Source organism: Nerophis lumbriciformis, linkage group LG03 (assembly GCF_033978685.3).
Source record: "Nerophis lumbriciformis linkage group LG03, RoL_Nlum_v2.1, whole genome shotgun sequence".
Taxonomy (NCBI): domain Eukaryota; kingdom Metazoa; phylum Chordata; class Actinopteri; order Syngnathiformes; family Syngnathidae; genus Nerophis; species Nerophis lumbriciformis.
The window spans coordinates 68,108,624-68,130,609 of record NC_084550.2 but is presented as its reverse complement, the minus strand read 5'-3'; the positions used below and the strand labels follow the sequence as shown (position 1 = coordinate 68,130,609).

At 41.0% G+C, this 21,986-nt stretch overlaps 1 protein-coding gene across 1 annotated transcript in view; it reads right to left on the bottom strand.

Annotated features, from left to right (window-relative positions):
- The window catches only part of LOC133589026 (pyroglutamyl-peptidase 1-like), a 29,347-nt gene extending 11,198 nt beyond the window's left edge, over positions 1-18,149 (bottom strand). Inside the window, exons 1-4 of the mRNA XM_061941696.1 lie at positions 18,037-18,149; positions 10,130-10,182; positions 7,980-8,096; positions 3,793-4,025 (exon numbers count right to left, since the gene is read on the bottom strand). Coding sequence (XP_061797680.1) covers positions 3,793-4,025; positions 7,980-8,096; positions 10,130-10,182; positions 18,037-18,067 — 434 coding nt within the window. The 5' untranslated portion in view covers positions 18,068-18,149. The remainder of the gene's footprint in view (positions 1-3,792; positions 4,026-7,979; positions 8,097-10,129; positions 10,183-18,036) is intronic.
- Between the last annotated feature and the right edge of the window lie 3,837 nt (positions 18,150-21,986).

Below are 21,986 nucleotides of genomic sequence, written 5' to 3'. Positions count from 1 at the left end.
GATTTTCGGTTTTTCCCTTTTGGAACATTTTGTCGATAGTATTTTGTATTTCATAGTAATTGAATTTACTCGGCTCTGGAGGCTTAAAGAGTATTTCAAAATAAAAGCTTTATTTGGAATCACCTCTCTGCATCTGAGTCCCTTCCTCCGTCCAAGCCTGACACTTTGAACTGGACACCAAATCTGTTATCTGTTTCTTTGTCAGTTAGTGAAGACCAAGTCTTTAAGATATTTTCTTGGATTTTCAAATTCTATTTGAGTTTTGTCTCTCTTAGAATTAAAAATGTCGAGCAAAGCGAGATCAGTTAACTAGTACATAAATAAAATTTAAAAAATAGTGGCAGCTCACTGGTAAGTGCTGCTCTTTGTGCTATTTCTAGAACAGGCCAGCGGGCGACTCATCTGGTCCTTACGGGCTACCTGGCGTTGGTGACCCCTGCTCTATTACAATCCCCAAAGAGGGCACTTTAAGTTGATGATTACTTCTATGTGTAGAAATCTTTATTTATAATTGAATGACTTGTTTATTTTTCAACAAGTTTTTAGTTATTTTTATATCTTTTTTTTCCAAATAGTTCAAGAAAGACCACTACAAATGAGCAATATTTTTTCACTGTTATACAATTTAATAAATCAGAAACTGATGACATAGTGCTGTATTTAACTCCTTTATCTATTTTTTTCAACCAAAAATGCTTTGCTCTGATTAGGGGGTACTTGAATTAAAAAAAATATTTACAGGGGGTACATCATTGAAAAAAGTTTGAGAACCACTGCATTACAGGGAGACAGAACAGGATCGCTGACGGGTCTGCCAACTTCTGGCGCCCCTTACAAAAAAGATGAGATACAGGTAAACAATTGGAAGGGGGGGGGAGAAAAAAATCGGTCTAAGCCTGGGCCCCTGGAGAGGGGGTCCAGACTGAGGCCAAGGGAAAAAACAACTGATTGGCCTGTCCCTAATGTTTTGCCCTAATCTTAACCAATTGTGACTCATCATAGTAAACAACCAGCCAATCATGGATGTTCTTATACGTAAACCAACCAATCATCATTGATGTTTCCCGTATATTTTGTCCCCTGCCTGTGGAGTTGCTTCGCTACTTAGCTTTGATTTCTCAGTTAATAATTTTTAATGGAAAACCCTAGTTTTTACCACTGGATTATTAACAACCGTACTCATTACGGGAAAACCGTAGTTGTTGGTAGGTATGGCAAAGAGACGGGATCAAGATTTTAGCACACATTGTAGGTCGGAAAAAATGAAGAAAAACTGAAAATTAGAGATGCCGATAAATGCTTTAAAATGTAATATCGTAAATTATCGGTATCCAGTGTTTCCCACAGGACAGGCATCTATTTGTGGTGGTGTGGTCGGGGGGCGGGGGGTGGCGGCAGCGGCGATGACCAAGAAGAACGCGGAGTTGGAATATAAGTACAACACTTTATGTACATATTTAGCTCATTAAAATTACCGACAGGAAGGCGAGAAACACTTTATTTCAACAGACTCTGGCGCCGTACCTGTGGTCAAAACTCCAAAGACCGACTGCACAGTTGCGCTAACAAAATAAGAGTCTCAGAAAGCTGGCGTGCACAAGCTAGCAAGCTACGGAGTTTGCCGACAATGTATTTCTTGTAAAGTGTATACAAAGGAGTACAGAAGCTGGACAAATAAGATGCCAAAAACCAACCACTTTCATGTGGTATTAGACAGCAAGGAGGACTTTTTTTCTCCTCCATTCGAAAATGCGGACGTTATCAGCACCACTGTCTGATTCCTATCAATGCAAGTCATCAGAATCAGGTAATACACCAACTTATATTGTATTCTTGTCTTCATGAAAGAAAGGAATCTATATGTGTTAAACATGCTTGTATTATCTTTAAAAACCTTTAACTTGTTAACAATATTAACTATATGTGTTAAACATGCTTGTATTATCTTTAAACACCTTTAACTTGTTAACAATATTAACTATATATGTTAAACATGCTTGTATTATCTTTAAACACCTTTAACTTGTTAACAATATTAACTATATGTATTAAACATACTTGTATTATCATTAAACACCTTTAATTTATTAACAATATTAACTATATGTGTTAAACATGCTTGCATTATCATTAAACACCTTTAACTTGTTAACAAAAACATATATTTCATAAATAAGTAAATATAAATTATATATATGAATGATCAATTGAAAAGTAGCTCGCCTGCAGAAAAAGTGTGAGCACACCTGAGTTACACCCATCTGAACAGGTCAGCCACCTGTTTAAAGCCCGATCACAGTTGAAATCTTGAAATGAAGGGCCTTTAATGGCCAAAACATTAACCTGGACAACATTTTAACAGCTGATTGGCTCATATTTTATTCTTTTCATTGCATGCACATGCTGCAGTGGACAGTGGACAATTTATCTTCAGTATTAATGTAGTATCTGAAGCACCGTCTCCACGTGTGTTTATTGACAACAGGGTTATAACCTGGACACGTTAGCTCGTCGGTATGAAAAAAGGAGACTGTTACTACTTAATGAAGCAGCGTCAGGCTGCTCATCGTCAGTGAAACGCTCGGTGAAATCGCAGATTAACGTTAAATATATGACGAGCCGCGAGCGATGCAGCTATAACCAATATTACCCTCATATTTTGATCCGGCCGGTCCGTTCTTTTACTACTTCTTCTTCTTCTTCTTAGTGCTATTGGCGGAGTTACAATGCATAGTAGGCTACCGCCACCTACTGCACCGGAGTTGTAACTACAAGGTACATTCACAGACAGAGTCCCATTGCTTTTATGAGCGGTCGAGCGAGTCAAAAGCCGAAAAATCCATTTGTGGCGGACGTAATTATTTCGTGGCGGGCCGCCACAAATAAATGAATGTGTGGGAAACACTGGTATCGGTTTCAAAAAGTAAAATGTATGACTTTTTAAAACGCCGCCGTGTACACGGACGTAGGGAGAAGTACAGAGCGCCAATAAACCTAAAAGGCACTGCCTTGGCGTGCCGGCCCAATCACATAATATCTACGGCTTTTCACACACACAAGTGAATGCAAGCATACTTGGTCTACAGCCATACAGGTCACACTGAGGGTGGCCGCATAAACAACTTTAACACTGTTACAAATATGCGCCACACTGTGAACTCACACCAAACAAGAACACATTTCGGGAGAACATCCGCACCGTAACACAACATAAACACAACAGAACAAATACCCAGAACCCCTTGCAGAACTAACTCTTCCAGGACGCTACAATATACACCCCCCTGACCCCCACAACCTCCTCATGCTCTCTCAGGAAGAGCATGTCCCAAATTCTAAGATGCTGTTTTGAGGCATGTTAAAAAAAATAATGCACTTTGTGACTTCAATAATAAATATGGCAGTGCCATGTTGGCATTTTTTTTCCATAACTTGAGTTGATTTATTTTGGAAAACCTTGTTACATTGTTTAATGCATCCAGCGGGGCATCACAACAAAATTAGGCATAATAATGTGTTCATTCCACCACTGTATATATCGGTATCGGTTGATATCGGAATCGGTAATTAAGAGTTGGACAATATCGGACAGCGGCAAAAAAAGCCATTATCGGACATCTCCACTGAAAATATTTTGTTGTATTTTTACAGAGATAGAAAAGACGGATTTCCGACTATAGACGGACAAATCACATGCTTGTGGCCCTTCAGCGCCACATATAATTCTGATATCGGCGAAGATAAGTTTAGGTTGTTCAACCTAAAGATGTGACTGATGTCTGAATCACAAACCTTCCGGCATCCTTGGACACCGACACAGCCACCCCGAGGCCCGAGTGGCCGACCCTCCTGCAGACGGTGTCCATGTCCAGCACCGAGCTGATGCAGTCGGGCCCTTCCTCCATGCAGCACTGAGAAGCAGGACAGAAGCTGCAGTTGTCCAAACGTCTGTAGCCCTTGTTGTGTCCACATTGCTCCAGGGTGACCGTGCTCGCCAGGCCGGAGACGCCCACATGGACCACTAACTGCACGCCAAATACAGGAAGTAGACAAAAGTTAAAGGGGAACATTATCACCAGACCTATGTAAGTGTCAATATATACCTTGATGTTGCAGAAAAAAGACCATACCGTATTTTCCGCACTATTAGCCGCACCTAAAAACCACAAATTTACTCAAAAGCTGACAGTGCGGCTTATAACCCGGTGCGCTTCATATATGGATTAATATTAAGATTCATTTTCATAAAGTTTCGGTCTCGCAACTACGGTAAACAGCCGCCATCTTTTTTCCCCGTAGAAGAGGAAGTGCTTCTTCTTCTACGCAAGCAACCGCCAAGGTAAGCACCCGCCCCCATAGAACAGGAAGCGCTTCTTCTTCTACTGTAAGCAACCACCCGCCCCCATAGAAGAAGAAGAAGCGCGCGGATATTACGTTTCATTTCCTTTGTGTGTTTACATCTGTAAAGACCACAAAATGGCTCCTACTAAGCGACAGGTTTCCGGTTCATGAAAAGACGCAATCTCTCCATCCGCACATGGACTACTATTTCACAGCAACTGCCTAAAGACTTTCAAGAAAAGCTGGCTACTTTCCGTGCATATTGTAAAAACAAGATAGCTGAAAAAAAGATCCGGCCAGAGAACATTATCAACATGGACGAGGTTCCACTGACTTTTGATATTCCTGTGAACCGCACTGTGGATACAACGGGAGCACGTACGGTGAATATTCGCACCACAGGGAATGAGAAGTCATCCTTCACTGTGGTTCTAGCTTGCCATGCTAATGGCCAGAAACTTCCACCCATGGTGATATTCAAAAGGAAGACCTTGCCAAAAGAGACCTTTCCAGCCGGCGTCATCATAAAAGCTAACTCGAAGGGATAGATGAAGAAAAGATGAGCGAGTGGTTAAGGTAAGTTTACGCGAAGAGGCCGGGTGGCTTTTTTCACGCAGCTCCGTCCATGTTGATATACGACTCCATGCGCGCCCACATCACGCTGGTTTTTAATATATTATTAAAGTTTGACTGACCTATCTGACTGTTTTTTTGACATTCCTTTAGCGCAGTTAGATGCGGCTTACAACACGGGGCGGCTTATAGGTGGACAAAGTTTTGAAATATGCCGTTCATTGAAGGCGCGGCTTATAACCCAGGGCGCCTTATGGTGCGGAAAATACGGTATATCTTTTTAACCGATTTCCGAACTCTAAATGGGTGAATTTTGGCGAATTAAACGCCTTTCTAATATTCGCTCATCGGGAAGCAATCCGCCATTTTCTCAAACACCGAGTCAAATCAGCTCTGTTATTTTCCGTTTTTTCGACTGTTTTCCGTACCTTGGAGACATCATGCCTCGTCGGTGTGTTGTCGGAGGGTGTAACAACACCAACAGGGACGGATTCAAGTTGCACCAGTGGCCCAAAGATGCGAAAGTGGCAAGAAATTGGACGTTTGTTCCGCACACTTTACCGACGAAAGCTACGCTACGACAGAGATGGCAAGAATGTGTGGATATCCTGCGACACTCAAAGCAGATGCATTTCCAACGATAAAGTCAAAGAAATCTGCCGCCAGACCCCCATTGAATCTGCCGGAGGGTGTGAGCAATTCAGGGACAAATTTGGTAAATAAATAACCAAAAATGTATATTTTGATGTTTTTTTACTGTACCGAAAATGAACCAAACCGTGACCTCTGAACCGAGGTACGTACCGAACCGAAATTTTTGTGTACCGTTACACCCCTAAAACACACACACACACACACACATATATATATATATATATATATACACATATACAGAGAATCAGCACCTCCAAGTCCGAGTCCATGGTTCTCGCCCGGAAAAGGGTGGAGTGCCATCTCCGGGTTGGGGAGGAGATCTTGCCCTAAGTGGAGGAGTTCAAGTACCTCGGAGTCTTGTTCACGAGTGAGGGAAGAGTGGATCGTGAGATCGACAGGCGGATCGGTGCGGCGTCTTCAGTAATGCGGACGCTGTATCAATCCGTTGTGGTGAAGAAGGAGCTGAGCCGGAAGGCAAAGCTCTCGATATACCGGTCGATCTACGTTCCCTTCCTCACCTATGGTCATGAGCTTTGGGTTGTGACCGAAAGGACAAGATCACGGGTACAAGCGGCCGAAATGAGTTTCCTCCGCCGGGTGGCGGGGATCTCCCTTAGAGATAGGGTGAGAAGCTCTGTCATCCGGGGGGAGCTCAAAGTAAAGCCGCTGCTCCTCCACATCGAGAGGAGCCAGATGAGGTGGTTCGGGCATGTGGTCAGGATGCCACCCGAACGCCTCCCTCGGGAGGTGTTTAGGGCACATCCGACCGGTAGGAGGCCACGGGGAAGACCCAGGACACGTTGGGAAGACTATGTCTCCCGGCTGGCCTGGGAACGCCTCGGGATCCCCCTGGAGGAGCTGGACGAAGTGGCTGGGGAGAGGGAAGTCTGGGCTTCCCTGCTTAGGCTGCTGCCCCCGCGACCCGACCTCGGATAAGAGGAAGAAGATGGATGGATGGATGGATGGATGGATATACAGACACAGCCCGGCCCCCGGTCAAATTGTTTTAACCCAATGCGGCCCCCGAGTCAAAACGTTTGGGGACCCCTGACTTAGAGCAAGGTTTGTATATATATATATATATATATATATATATATATATATATATATAAATATATATATATATAGTTGGTCTGCGTTAGCGTTTATAATACCAATATCACTAATACTTGTTAAAGGGGAACATTATCACCAGACCTATGTAAGCGTCAATATATACCTTGATGTTGCAGAAAAAAGACCATATATTTTTTTAACCGATTTCCGAACTCTAAATGGGTGAATTTTGGCGAATTAAACGCCTTTCTAATATTCGTTGTGACGTCACATCGGGAAGCAATCCGCCATTTTCTCAAACACCGAGTCAAATCAGCTCTGTTATTTTCCGTTTTTTTCAACTGTTTTCCGTACCTTGGAGACATCATGCCTCGTCGGTGTGTTGTCGGAGGGTGTAACAACACGAACAGGGACGGATTCAAGTTGCACCAGTGGCCCAAAGATGCGAAAGTGGCAATAAATTGGACGTTTGTTCCGCACACTTTACCGACGAAAGCTATGCTACGCCAACGATAAAGTCAAAGAAATCTGCCGCCAGACCCCCATTGAATCTGCCGGAGTGTGTGAGCAATTCAGGGACAAAGGACCTCGGTAGCACGGCAAGCAATGGCGGCAATTTGTTCCCGCAGACGAGCGAGTCAAACCCCCTGGATGTCTTGGCTCACACCGTCCCGAAGATGATCAAGAGAAGAATATCGACCCTAGCTTCCCTGGCCTGCTGACATGAGGGTATGTCTACAGAATATATTAATTGATGAAAATTGGGCTGTCTGCACTCTCAAAGTGCATGTTGTTGCCAAATGTATTTCATATGCTGTAAACCTAGTTCATAGTTGTTAGTTTCCTTTAATGCCAAACAAACACATACCAATCGTTGGTTAGAAGGCGATCGCCGAATTCGTCCTCGCTTTCTCCCGTGTCGCTGGCTGTCGTGTCGGTTTCGCTTGCATATGGTTCAAACCCATATGGCTCAATAGCTTCAGTTTCTTCTTCAATTTCGTTTTTGCTACCTGCCTCCACACTACAATCATGCGTAATCTGTTGAATCGCTTAAGCCGCTGAAATCCGAGTCTGAATCCTAGCTAATGTCGCTATAGCTTGCTGTTCTTTCCGCCATTTTTGTTTGTGTTGGCTTCACTATGTGACGTCACAGGAAAATGGACGGGTGGTTAAAATCAGGCACTTTGAAGCTTTTTTTAGGGATATTGCGTGATGGGTAAAATTTTTAAAAAAACTTCGAAAAATATAATAAGCCACTGGGAACTGATTTTTAATGGTTTTAACCCATTCTGAAATTGTGATAATGTTCCCCTTTAAGAAGGTGGGAGTTAAAGAGCGTGGGATTGGTCAGTCACCTGTGGCGTGTGCTGTTTCCATAGCGACGGAAGGAGACTCTGAACGGCCTGGTACTCCACAGGCACCTCACACACGTGGAGGTCTACAGCGTCACCCAGTCCAAGGCGCTCCAGTTCCTGTGAGAGCAGCAAACACACACGTCAACCATGCATTAATGCAAGGGTGTCAAACTCAAGGCCCCGGGGGTCAAATGTGGTCCGCCACTTCATTTTTATGTGGCCCGTCAAAGGCTGGAAATGATCTGCGTATTTTCTGGCTATAAGTATTTATGTTCATTTTGACATAAAAAAAAAAAAATCACTGCATATTAGAGCTGGGAATCTTTGGCTACCTCACGATTTGGAGTGACGATTTCATTCAGAATTTATTCTTGATTTATTAGAAAAAATGTATTTAAATGTTATTCCCCAAAAATCACAGAATTTTAATATGACAAATAAAATAGAGCTGTTAGGTTCTGTTGGTCTTGAATCCCAAGATGTCAGGCGTTTCTACATGACTTAAATAATAGTGCAACTGGGAAGTGCACATGCAATGGAAACAAACAATGATTGTGCAGGGCAGGCTGGCTTATACAGAAGCCTGTTTGGCAACCAGGGACAGGTGTGCTCAGATTGCCAGTCAGGCACAGGTGTGGGAGGCAGAGCTGGGGCCAAAGTAATGAGGCAAACTGAAAATAAGAGCACTGGAAAGGAAACGATACTAAACACAGTAAATAAAATAAACAAAGTCCAAACCTGTCATGACATTTACGACAAGAGCAACTCTAACCCAACACTTGGGGTGGAACTTTACAAAGCAATTAAGAAAAACTAAACACAAACTTCGGAAATACAACACTGAAATAAAGGAAAACCAAAAATGCACACAAGTAACAGTATCAATATTAATAATTAAAAATAATATAAACTCTCGTTTAATGTTTATAATCCAAAAATGTAGATATTATAAGATAAGACTTTTATTCATCCCACAATGGAGAATTATGTTGCAGGTTTATACATATAGTAACAGAAGCGTAATGAAAAACGGTAATGAATACTACATATTGCTCATTAATAGGTTATATATATAGAAATGTATAATTTTTTTTATTGATTCATAAACATCATACAACTATATATATATATATATATATATATATATATATATATATATATATATATATATATATATATGATTTTTACATCCATTCTTAAAAATCATGACTCAATTTAGAATCGAATAAATAAAAATAGCAATGCGGATGTGAATCGTTTTTTTTTACCATCCCTAATACATATTGTAAAACGTTTAGTATTATCTGTGTGTCATGTCTTGGTGATCATGTTTAGTTTGGCTATGTTATGTTTGGTTTGTGCACTCTGTCAGTTTCTGTTTCTTTGTTTGTTCTTTGTTTCCATGACTACCAATCAGTTCACCTGTCCTCACGACTCACGCACCTGTTTTCAATCACCACATGACTATTTAAGCCTGTCATTTTCTGTTGGTCGGCCTGGCGACATCACATTCATGCTCTGCACTCTTGACACTCTGCTTACTCTGTCCAGGTCATAGTTCATGCTGCTCTTTTCTTGTCACGTAAGTTTTTTGTTTATTCAAGCCACTGTTTTGTACCTCCGCTGTGAGCGCCTTTTGTTTGTTCCTTTTTTTTCCCATAGTTCTGCCTTTGTGCGAGTTTTGTTTTATTAGCCAAGTTTGTTCCCCGCCTTGTGCGCACCTTTTGTTTATACTTTTTATAATCTTTTATTAAATCATGTATTTAACTTCACTCCAATTCCTTTGCACCATGGGAAAACAAACCACGTCATAGTCCAAGCCTTGACACTGTGCATGCAACAAGCATTTTTTGGTTATAAAAAATATATTCTGTAACATAAATATCTGCTCGTCACCTGGACTTACCACTTCAAAGCAAGTTAGCCATCAATCTTTTGGTAAAAATGACAATAATCAAACACAATTGCCTATCCAAATTGTGTAAGGAGGCTAACATACATTTAAATTCATCAATATTTACAGTTGGAAGTGGCCCTCTAAGGGCCCCCATACTTGCGATGTGGCCCTCACCAAAGACGAGTTTGACCCCCCTGCACTAATGTATTGTGTGGTGAGGGACACACTTGAATATTAAGAAGTTAGTCATTACCTGCACTGCCACCCAGCTGGAGTTCACAGCATGTTCTCCGAAGGGCTCGAACCCTGCAGAGCAATGCAACAAATCCAAAATAAAACTTAAAGGTCTCCTTGTACGGAACATTTGACCTTTGAATGACCTTCCAACAGTATGTGTCCTTGTGTATGAGCGCCAAATGTCAGACAAATCTATCATCTCCTTTACTTATTTGTTCCAGAGATTACAGGACCTTTACACATGAACACAAGAAGAAAAAAACAGGCTTCACTACACATCTTTAAAATAATGCACGGGCTTCTATGCCCAACTATTCAGTGTGCTACAGACTTGGGAGCTTCGGCAGATTTACCCGTGTTGTTTTTCTTCAGCAAACCCAGCATGCCTTGCTGTTAAAATGTGAGTGTAGGGCAGACCTGGGCATTAACATTTTCAATCCGGCCCGCCGGACCTTCTAAATATAGTTAAAGTACCACTGATAGTCACACACACACTCGGTGTGGTGAAATTACTCTCTGCGTTTGACCCATACCCTTGTTCTCCCCCTGGGAGGTGAGGGGAGCGGTGAACAGCAAATAATTTTGGTAATTTACTCTCTGTAAAGCACCAGTTCCATTGGCAGCAAAACAGGCTCAGAGCATAATACTACCACCACCATGCTTGACGGTAGGTGTGGTGTTCCTGGGATTAAAGGCCTCTCCTTTTCTCCTCCAAACATATTGCTGGGCTTTGTGGCCAAACAGCTCAATTTTTGCTTCATCTGACCACAGAACTTTCCTCCAGAAGGTCTTATCTTTGTCCATGTGATCAGCAGCAAACTTTAGACGAGCCTTAAGGTGTCGCTTCTGGAGCAAGTGCTTCCTTCTTGCATGGTACCCTCTCAGTCCATGGCGATGCAAAACACGCTTGACTGTGGACACTGACACATGTGTTCCAGCAGCTCTTGATCATCCTGACCAATTTTCTCTCAGCAGCAGGTGATAGCTTGCGTTTTTTTCCTGATCGTGGCAGTGACAAAACTGTGCCATGCACTTTATACTTACCAACAATTGTCTGCACAGTTGCTCTTGGGATCTTAATGTGACGTCACATCGGGAAGCAATCCGCCATTTTCTCAAACACCGAGTCAAATCAGCTCTGTTATTTTCCGTTTTTTCGACTGTTTTCCGTACCTTGGAGACATCATGCCTCGTCGGTGTGTTGTCGGAGGGTGTAACAACACGAACAGGGACGGATTCAAGTTGCACCAGTGGCCCAAAGATGCGAAAGTGGCAAGAAATTGGACGTTTGTTCCGCACACTTTACCGACGAAAGCTATGCTACGACAGAGATGGCAAGAATGTGTGGATATCCTGCGACACTCAAAGCAGATGCATTTCCAACGATAAAGTCAAAGAAATCTGCCGCCAGACCCCCATTGAATCTGCCGGAGTGTGTGAGCAATTCAGGGACAAAGGACCTCGGGAGCACGGCAAGCAATGGTGGCAGTTTGTTCCCGCAGACGAGCGAGCTAAACCCCCTATCGACCCTAGCTTCCCTGGCCTGCTGACATCAACTCCAAAACTGGACAGATCAGCTTTCAGGAAAAGAGAGCGGATGAGGGTATGTCTACAGAATATATTAATTGATGAAAATTGGGCTGTCTGCACTCTCAAAGTGCATGTTGTTGCCAAATATATTTCATATGCTGTAAACCTAGTTCATAGTTGTTAGTTTCCTTTAATGCCAAACAAACACATACCAATCGTTGGTTAGAAGGCGATCGCCGAATTCGTCCTCGCTTTCTCCCGTGTCGCTGGCTGTCGTGTCGTTTTCGTCGGTTTCGCTTGCATACGGTTCAAACCGATATGGCTCAATAGCTTCAGTTTCTTCTTCAATTTCGTTTTCGCTACCTGCCTCCACTCTACAACCATCCGTTTCAATACATGCGTAATCTGTTGAATCGCTTAAGCCGCTGAAATCCGAGTCTGAATCCGAGCTAATGTCGCTATATCTTGCTGTTCTTTCCGCCATGTTTGTTTGTGTTGGCTTCACTATGTGACGTCACAGGAAAATGGACGTGTGTATATAACGATGGTTAAAATCAGGCACTTTGAAGCTTTTTTAGGGATATTGCGTGGTGGGTAAAAATTTGAAAAAAACTTCGAAAAATATAATAAGCCACTGGGAACTGATTTTCAATGGTTTTAACCATTCTGAAATTGTGATAATGTTCCCCTTTAAGCGGCTTTGAAATGGCTCCAAGTGACTTTCCTGACTTGTTCAAGTCAATGGTTAGTTTTTTCAGATCTGTGTTGAGTTCCTTTGACTCTCCCCATTGTCGTGTTTGTAACCGAGTCTAATGACTGCATCACATGAGCCCTATTTGAATGGGCTCAGAGAAGTCAACAGGTGTCGTCAATCATGAAGCTAAATTGACTTGATTGTAACTTTTCTACATCACCCAAATTGATAATGTATGTTGCTGTATGTATACTTTTGACCCAGCACATTTGCTCACATTTTCAGTAGACCCATAATAAATTCATAAAAGAAGCAAACTTCATGAATGTTTTTTGTGACCAACAAGTATGTGCTCCAATCACTCAAAATAAGAGTTGTAGAAATGATTGCAAACTCAAGACAGCCATGACATGATGTTCTTTACAAGTGTATGTAAACTTTTGACCACGACTGTACATATACACATGTCTACACATTCCACATACGATTGTTCAAATGCACATACACTTTTCCCCTCCTTCATGTATTTCTATTACGTCTATTATGCTGAACAAGCCTTACAGTACACTTTATCCAGCAAAAGATGGATAAAGTGCACAAAAGCGCTTCTTGCAGGCATGAACAAGGTACAGTAAGAAAACAACAAAATATAATCTTTTGGGTTATTTATTTACCAAATTTGTAAACAATGGCTTTATCCTTTTAACATTGGGAACACTATAATAATTCTGCCCACGTTAATCAACATTAAACTGCCTCAAGTTGTTGCTCAGATTAAATACAATGACAAAACTTTTCTTCTACATATAAAAAGTGCAGCATTAAACAGTTTCAAGTCAACTCATCATGCTTAATTTATTACAGCATTTGGGAAGACTGTAGTTGATTTTTATTGAGAGCAGGGACCCTGCCATTCAAAACTACCGTATTTTCCGCACTATAAGGCGCACCTAAAAACCACAAATTTTCTCAAAAGCTGACAGTGCGCCTTATAACCCGGTGCGCTTTATATATGGATAAATATTAAGATTCATTTTCATAAAGTTTCGGTCTCGCAACTACGGTAAACAGCCGCCATCTTTTTTCCCCGTAGAAGAGGAAGTGCTTCTTCTTCTACGCAAGCAACCGCCAAGGTAAGCACCCGCCCCCATAGAACAGGAAGCGCTTCTTCTTCTACTGTAAGCAACCACCCGCCCGCGTAGAAGAAGAAAAAGCGCGTGGATATTACCGTACGTTTCATTTCCTTTGCGTGTTTACATCTGTAAAGACCACAAAATGGCTCCTACTAAGCGACAGGGATCCGGTTCATGAAAAGACGCAATCTCTCCATCCGCACACGGATTACTATTTCACAGCAACTGCCTAAAGACTTTCAAGAAAAGCTGGCTACTTTCCGCGCATATTGTAAAAGCAAGATAGCTGAAAAAAAAGATCCGGCCAGAGAACATTATCAACATGGACGGACGAGGTTCCACTGACTTTTGATATTCCTGTGAACCGCACTGTGGATACAACGAGAGCACGTACGGTGAATATTCGCACCACAGGGAATGAGAAGTCATCCTTCACTGTGGTTCTAGCTTGCCATGCTAATGGCCAGAAACTTCCACCCATGGTGATATTCAAAAGGAAGACCTTGCCAAAAGAGACCTTTCCAGCCGGCGTCATCATAAAAGCTAACTCGAAGGGATGGATGAAGAAAAGATGAGCGAGTGGTTAAGGTAAGTTTAAGTTTACGCGAAGAGGCCGGGTGGCTTTTTTCACGCAGCTCCGTCCATGTTGATATACGACTCCATGCGCGCCCACATCACGCTGGTTTTTAATATATTATTAAAGTTTGACTGACCTATCTGACTGTTTTTTTGACATTCCTTTAGCGCAGTTAGATGCGGCTTATAACACGGGACGTCTTATAGGTGGACAAAGTTTTGAAATATGCCGTTCATTGAAGGCGCGGCTTATAACCCAGGGCGCCTTATGGTGCGGAAAATACGGTAGGCTGCTGCATTTCTAATAATTAATGTAACTATAGCTGAAAAAAATGGTACAATAGCAACAGGAGAGACTATTCATCCCTGAACACCATGGAGTTCATGTAGGCTTAATGATGCACTTACATTATTATATCAACTATCAGAGACAGAAACTCTTCATTTAACGTAATGTCCTTTTTTGCTGCTTCAACACAGCTCAATCAACACAGAAAAAGGTAAAGTGAAATAACAGACAAACAGGGCTTTGCTGTCCATAACACACACACACACCGCAAAATTAGCTAACGTTACACTAAAAGCAAATTAGCCTTCACCTCAAGCCAGGACTGCGAGCGAGCTGAGCTACAGTTTGTTTCTAGAAGGTCAACGGGCTCATAGTGATGTTACTAGTAGTTGACTGGGAGGTGTTTATTTTAATTTGGGGTGAGTCCGCTGCCTGATGCTTACCTGCTAAACGCTAAGCACTGACTACATGCGCTCTGAATACGCACTGCTGATTGGCTGTTACCGCTCTGAATACGCACTGCTGATTGGCTGTTACCGCTCTGAATACGCACTGCTGATTGGCTGTTACCGCTCTGAATACGCACTGCTGATTGGCTGTTACCGCTCTGAATACGCACTGCTGATTGGATGTTACCGCTATGGTTGTAACCAATCAGATGGTTGTGTGGGTGGGACAATGCTGGGTGCTGTGTAGAGTACTGACAGAGACATAGGCAGAAGGAAGCGGAGGCGGCTACTTATTATGTTCATGTGGAAACTCGTTCGGTACACCTCCGAACCGAACCGAAACCCCCGTACCGAAACGGTTCAATACAAATACACGTACCGTTACGCCCCTAGCTTATTAGCATTAAAGCTTAAGACACACAAAACAACATGTTTCCAGTAAATTGTCTAAAATGCGAGGATGTCGTTGTGGCTTGTGCAGCCCTTTGAGACACTCGTGATTTAGGGCTATATAAGTAAACATTGATTGATTGATAAAATCCAGCATAAAGGCTCGATTTTGACGAACGCACTCTTCCAAAACTTCTGAGACATTCAAAATTGCTTTAAAAATAAAATAGGGGACTTTTAAAACATTAAATATGCACATTGCCCATTATGTCGATCCAGTACAAGAGCTGCCATAATAATACAAACCCCATTTCCATATGAGTTGGGAAATTGTGTTAGATGTAAATATAAACGGAATACAATGATTTGCAAATCCTTTTCAACCCATATTCAGTTGAATATGCTACAAAGACAACATATTTGATGTTCAAACTCATAAACTTTTTTTTTTTTTGCAAATAATCATTAACTTTAGAATTTGATGCCAGCAACACGTGACAAAGAAGTTGGGAAAGGTGGCAATAAATACTGATAAAGTTGAGGAATGCTCATCAAACACTTATTTGGAACATCCCACAGGTGAACAGGCTAATTGGGAACAGGTGGGTGCCATGATTGGGTATAAAAGTAGATTCCATGAAATGCTCAGTCATTCACAAACAAGGATGGGGCGAGGGTCACCACTTTGTCAACAAATGCGTGAGCAAATTGTTGAACAGTTTAAGAAAAACCCTTCTCAACCAGCTATTGCAAGGAATTTAGGGATTTCACCATCTACGGTCCGTAATATCATCAAAGGGTTCAGAGAATCTGGAGAAATCACTGCACGTAAGCAGCTAAGCCCGTGACCTTCGATCCCTCAGGCTGTACTGCATCAACAAGCGACATCAGTGTGTAAAGGATATCACCACATGGACTCGGGAACACTTCAGAAACCCAATGTCAGTAACTACAGTTGGTCGCTGCATCTGTAAGTGCAAGTTAAAACTCTCCTATGCAAGGCGAAAACCGTTTATCAACAACACCCAGAAACGCCGCCGGCTTCGCTGGGCCTGAGCTCATCTAAGATGGACTGATACAAAGTGGAAAAGTATTCTGTGGTCTGACGAGTCCACATTTCAAATTGTTTTTGGAAACTGTGGACGCCGTGTCCTCCGGACCAAAGAGGAAAAGAACCATCCGGATTGTTATAGGCGCAAAGTGGAAAAGCCAGCATGTGTGATGGTATGGGGGTGTATTAGTGCCCAAGACATGGGTAACTTACACATCTGTGAAGGCGCCATTAATGCTGAAAGGTACATACAGGTTTTGGAGCAACATATGTTGCCATCCAAGCAACGTTACCATGGACGCCCCTGCTTATTTCAGCAAGACAATGCCAAGCCACGTGTTACATCAACGTGGCTTCATAGTAAAAGAGTGCGGGTACTAGACTGGCCTGCCTGCCTGTATTGAAAATGTGTGTCGCATTATGAAGCCTAAAATAGCACAACGGAGACCCCCGGACTGTTGAACAACTTAAGCTGTACATCAAGCAAGAATGGGAAAGAATTCCACCTGAGAAGCTTCAAAAATGTGTCTCCTCAGTTCCCAAACGTTTACTGAGTGTTGTTAAAAGGAAAGGCCATGTAACACAGTGGTGAACATGCCCTTTCCCAACTACTTTGGCACGTGTTGCAGCCATGAAATTCTAAGTTAATTATTTGCAAAAAAAATAATAAAGTTTATGAGTTTGAAAATCAAATATCTTGTCTTTGTAGTGCATTCAACTGAATATGGGTTGAAAAAAAATTGCAAATCATTGTATTCCGTTTATATTTACATCTAACACAATTTCCCAACTCATATGGAAACGGGGTTTGAACAATCTTTATGAATAATGCTAACTGGCGCCCCTGACGGTGTCCCTGTGCGGCGTTTAGGAGGCGAGCGTGCAACAAATTTTGTTTGGCTCTTATTTCTTTAGATAGTTCATTAAAAAACTTGGTAGTGACATTTTGACGCAAGAAAGAATGTTTAAAAACGATGTAATACTTAAATGGCAGGACTTTTTTTTTTTTTTTTTACAAAAGTTTGAAAACCTGCTTGAGGCCTCGGTATTGAACCGTAGTTGCTTATTGAAGCGGACTAAGCACGCAAGTATGTCCAGTATGTGTCACATTGCAGTCGTGAGTGAAGATGCATATCTCTGTGTGAAGAAACAGGCGATAAGAGTAAAATAAGTCTCGTAAATCAAAGTCTAAAAGACCCAAGTTAAACATTAATAACACTCAAATGTTTATTCTCCAGTGTGGTTGAACAAAAGAAGAGTTTAGAACCATTATGGTTTCTGCTCATGGACCTGTCAATACCCAGTATTAATAGCCAATAAGGGTGGGCAGAGCGATGCAAATATCGATAGTGTCGAGGGTAGTATCAGCATCTCTGTTCAGTCTCACAATTATCATTTTTTGATAAACATAATACTGTTCAAAAATAATAACAGTCTACGTTCAGGGGGGGTTAGTCGTTTTTGATATTGTATATTTATTTGACTTATTTTGCTCAAAATATTGTATGTAATAAAAAGGGAAAAAGGTGAGAATTGTAGCCGAATAATTTGTTGATATATTATTACTTTGGCTATCGTGTATTTTATTAACGACAAGTTAAAAGCAAAACTCCCGTAATCAGTCAATGATTTGGGAAGCAATTTAAGTAAAAATATCGATATTAACATCGGCAATACTGGACATGAACAGCATTAATTGGTATTACATCGACAACAAAATATACGGTATCGGCCACCATTCAACCCCCTCGCAAAAAGTCGAGACAATTTACTTTATTGACGCCGTCGTTTATTAAGAAAATATCGCTTACCTGTTACTAAAACTTTCCTCTTATTGCCCATTTTAGTTTGTTGTTGTTGTTGTTGTTGCGACTTCGTAAGAGTTAACTCCCACCAAACATTAGAGGTGCCTTCTTCTTCTGTCACGTGGTGAAGCGGAAGTGACGCAATTTTGCTCGGGTGTGTCATGCTGCCCCCTACTGCCCCGGCACGTATACTACAACTATTCATATATATATATATATATATATATATATATATATATATATATATATATACATACATACATACATACATACATACATACAGGTAAAAGCCAGTAAATTAGAATATTTTGAAAAACTTGATTTATTTCAGTAATTGCATTCAAAAGGTGTAACTTGTACATTATATTTATTCATTGCACACAGACTGATGCATTCAAATGTTTATTTCATTTAATATTGATGATTTGAAGTGGCAACAAATGAAAATCCAAAATTCCGTGTGTCACAAAATTAGAATATTACTTAAGGCTAATACAAAAAAGGGATTTTTAGAAATGTTGGCCAACTGAAAAGTATGAAAATGAAAAATATGAGCATGTACAATATTCAATACTTGGTTGGAGCTCCTTTTGCCTCAATTACTGCGTTAATGCGGCGTGGCATGGAGTCGATGAGTTTCTGGCACTGCTCAGGTGTTATGAGAGCCCAGGTTGCTCTGATAGTGGCCTTCAACTCTTCTGCGTTTTTGGGTCTGGCATTCTGCATCTTCCTTTTCACAATACCCCACAGATTTTCTATGGGGCTAAGGTCAGGGGAGTTGGCGGGCCAATTTAGAACAGAAATACCATGGTCCGTAAACCAGGCACGGGTAGATTTTGCACTGTGTGCAGGCGCCAAGTCCTGTTGGAACTTGAAATCTCCATCTCCATCTCCATAGAGCAGGTCAGCAGCAGGAAGCATGAAGTGCTCTAAAACTTGCTGGTAGACGGCTGCGTTGACCCTGGATCTCAGGAAACAGAGTGGACCGACACCAGCAGATGACATGGCACCCCAAACCATCACTGATGGTGGAAACTTTACACTAGACTTCAGGCAACATGGATCCTGTGCCTCTCCTGTCTTCCTCCAGACTCTGGGACCTCGATTTCCAAAGGAAATGCAACATTTGCTTTCGTCAGAAAACATGACTTTGGACCACTCAGCAGCAGTCCAGCTGGTGTCGGTCCACTCTGTTTCCTGAGATCCAGGGTCAACGCAGCCGTCTACCAGCAAGTTTTAGAGCACTTCATGCTTCCTGCTGCTGACCTGCTCTATGGAGATGGAGATTTCAAGTTCCAACAGGACTTGGCGCCTGCACACAGCGCAAAATCTACCCGTGCCTGGTTTACGGACCATGGTATTTCTGTTCTAAATTGGCCCGCCAACTCCCCTGACCTTAGCCCCATAGAAAATCTGTGGGGTATTGTGAAAAGGAAGATGCAGAATGCCAGACCCAAAAACGCAGAAGAGTTGAAGGCCACTATCAGAGCAACCTGGGCTCTCATAACACCTGAGCAGTGCCAGAAACTCATCGACTCCATGCCACGCCGCATTAACGCAGTAATTGAGGCAAAAGGAGCTCCAACCAAGTATTGAGTATTGTACATGCTCATATTTTTCATTTTCATACTTTTCAGTTGGCCAACATTTCTAAAAATCCCTTTTTTGTATTAGCCTTAAGTAATATTCTAATTTTGTGACACACGGAATTCTGGATTTTCATTTGTTGCCACTTCAAATCATCAAAATTAAATGAAATAAACATTTGAATGCATCAGTCTGTGTGCAATGAATAAATATAATGTACAAGTTACACCTTTTGAATGCAATTACTGAAATAAATCAAGTTTTTCAAAATATTCTAATTTACTGGCTTTTACCTGTATATATATATATATATATATATATATATATATATATATATATATATATATATATATATACATACACACAAGTGGTAGGAAAATGGATATATATATATATATATATATATATATATATATATATATATATATATATATATATATTGCATTCTATTTTAGTTACTTTATGAATAAATTAATGAATGAATGAAGTTTAACAGCACAGATTATACATATTTAACGATCATACACATTTACACACAAAAAGAAAAGAAAAAGAATGACCGAAAAAGGAATAGGCTGAAGCCAAAGCTTATATTTGCCTATCCTATACATTCACTGAAAATTAGATTGCCTGGAACATCAATGTTAAAAAAAATCAATGGGCTGAAAGTAACCGTTGCTATATTTTATAATTTTCAATTATTTCACCTTTCAAGGTTTTCTTGAACCTTAACAAAGAACTACATGTCTGTTTATTGAGTTTACGACCCCCTGGCGCTGTTTTGTACTGTTTCTGTACTTGTTTTGATTGTTATTATTTCCCTGCTTGTATGTAAATTCTGCATATTATAAAAAAAGGTTTATAAAAAAAATTCTATAAAAACGTGTACTACAATTATACGTGTGGAAAAGGAACCAAAATGTAACTCCAATTGAAACGTAGTTGAAATATAATAATTAATGACACTTTTGTTCACTTTATTGGGGGGCCATTCAGGAGTGCAGTTGTCTGTGGATTTATGTTAATAATGTACAGAATCGCCCGCCATTCAACCCCCTGGCAAAAAGAGGTAAAAAAGTTGAGACAATTTACTTTATTGACGCCGTCGTTTATTAAGAAAGTATTGTTTACCTGTTACTAAAACTTTCCTCTCAAATGCAGAGGATACTTTCACCACACCTAGTGTATGTGTGACAATAATTGGTACTTTTTTTATTGCCCATTTTCATTTGTTGTTGTTGTTACTCTGCAGGAGTTAACTCCCCAAACATTTTTTATTTTTATTTTTATAAACCTTTATTTATAATATGCAACATTTACATACAAGCACATAAATAATTAAAGCTGCAAGCAGCATTGGTCGGGCCCGCGTATTTGGCAGGTGCTAGTCCTAAGTGTCCCAATACTTTTGTCTATTTTTAGTCTGAAGTGTCCCAAGACTTTTGTCTAGTGTACCTACCTTGTCTGCATTGTGTGGGCACGTTGGTGCTTCCTGCTTTTAAGCAGCCATCTTAAAAAAACAGCAGCGCAGCAGCATCAGCGCAGCGGGTCTTTGAAGGGTCATAAAATCAAAACCGGAGCAGTTAGAAAAAAAGCGCTTCTGTCATTGTTCAATCTCTCTCCTGTGTTAGTTTGAAGGCGAAACGACAAACGCGCTCAGAGGAGTTCGTTTTTGAAGGAAGGTGACCGGTTTTTACAAAAAAAATTTTTTGAAGGGGGAATAGCAAACTTCCTGTTGATTTTTGTTGGGGGTTGTCAGTTTATGAAATGTAGGTCTAAGTGAGACCTACGGAGAGGTTTTTGTTTCATGTCTCTCCGACCTTCCCAGTGGGAGTTACAGGCAGTTTTGTCATTTTTTTCTTCCGAGGAGCAGTTTTTTCTCCGTTTTATTCAAAAATTGCTCTAGAGCGCAATTTTTTAATTTGGGGTTAGGTTTTTTTATTAGATCGCAATTTTTGCCAGTCCTGATGTGTGTGTTCAGTTTGGTGAGTTTTGTTAAGGGGGTCAAATTACAGCTCAAAGAGGCAAAAGTGACTGTTTTTAGTACTTTTTTGTCTTGAAGGGGGAATTGCCAACTTCCTGTTGATTTTAGCCCGAGGATATACAATTATGAAAACTAGGTCTAAGTCAGACCTACATAGAGGTTTTTGTTTTATGTCTCTCCGACCTTCCTAGTGGGAGTTACAGGCAGTCTAGTTTTTTTTTTTCCTAGGGGGCGCTAGAGCGCAATTTTGATTTTTGGGGTTTGGTTTCTTTATTAAAAGACAATTTTCGCAGGTCCTGATGTGTGGGTCAAATATGGTGAGTTTTGAAGCATGTTAAGTGGGTCAAATTAGTGCTCAAAGAGGCGGCGGAAGAATAATAATAAT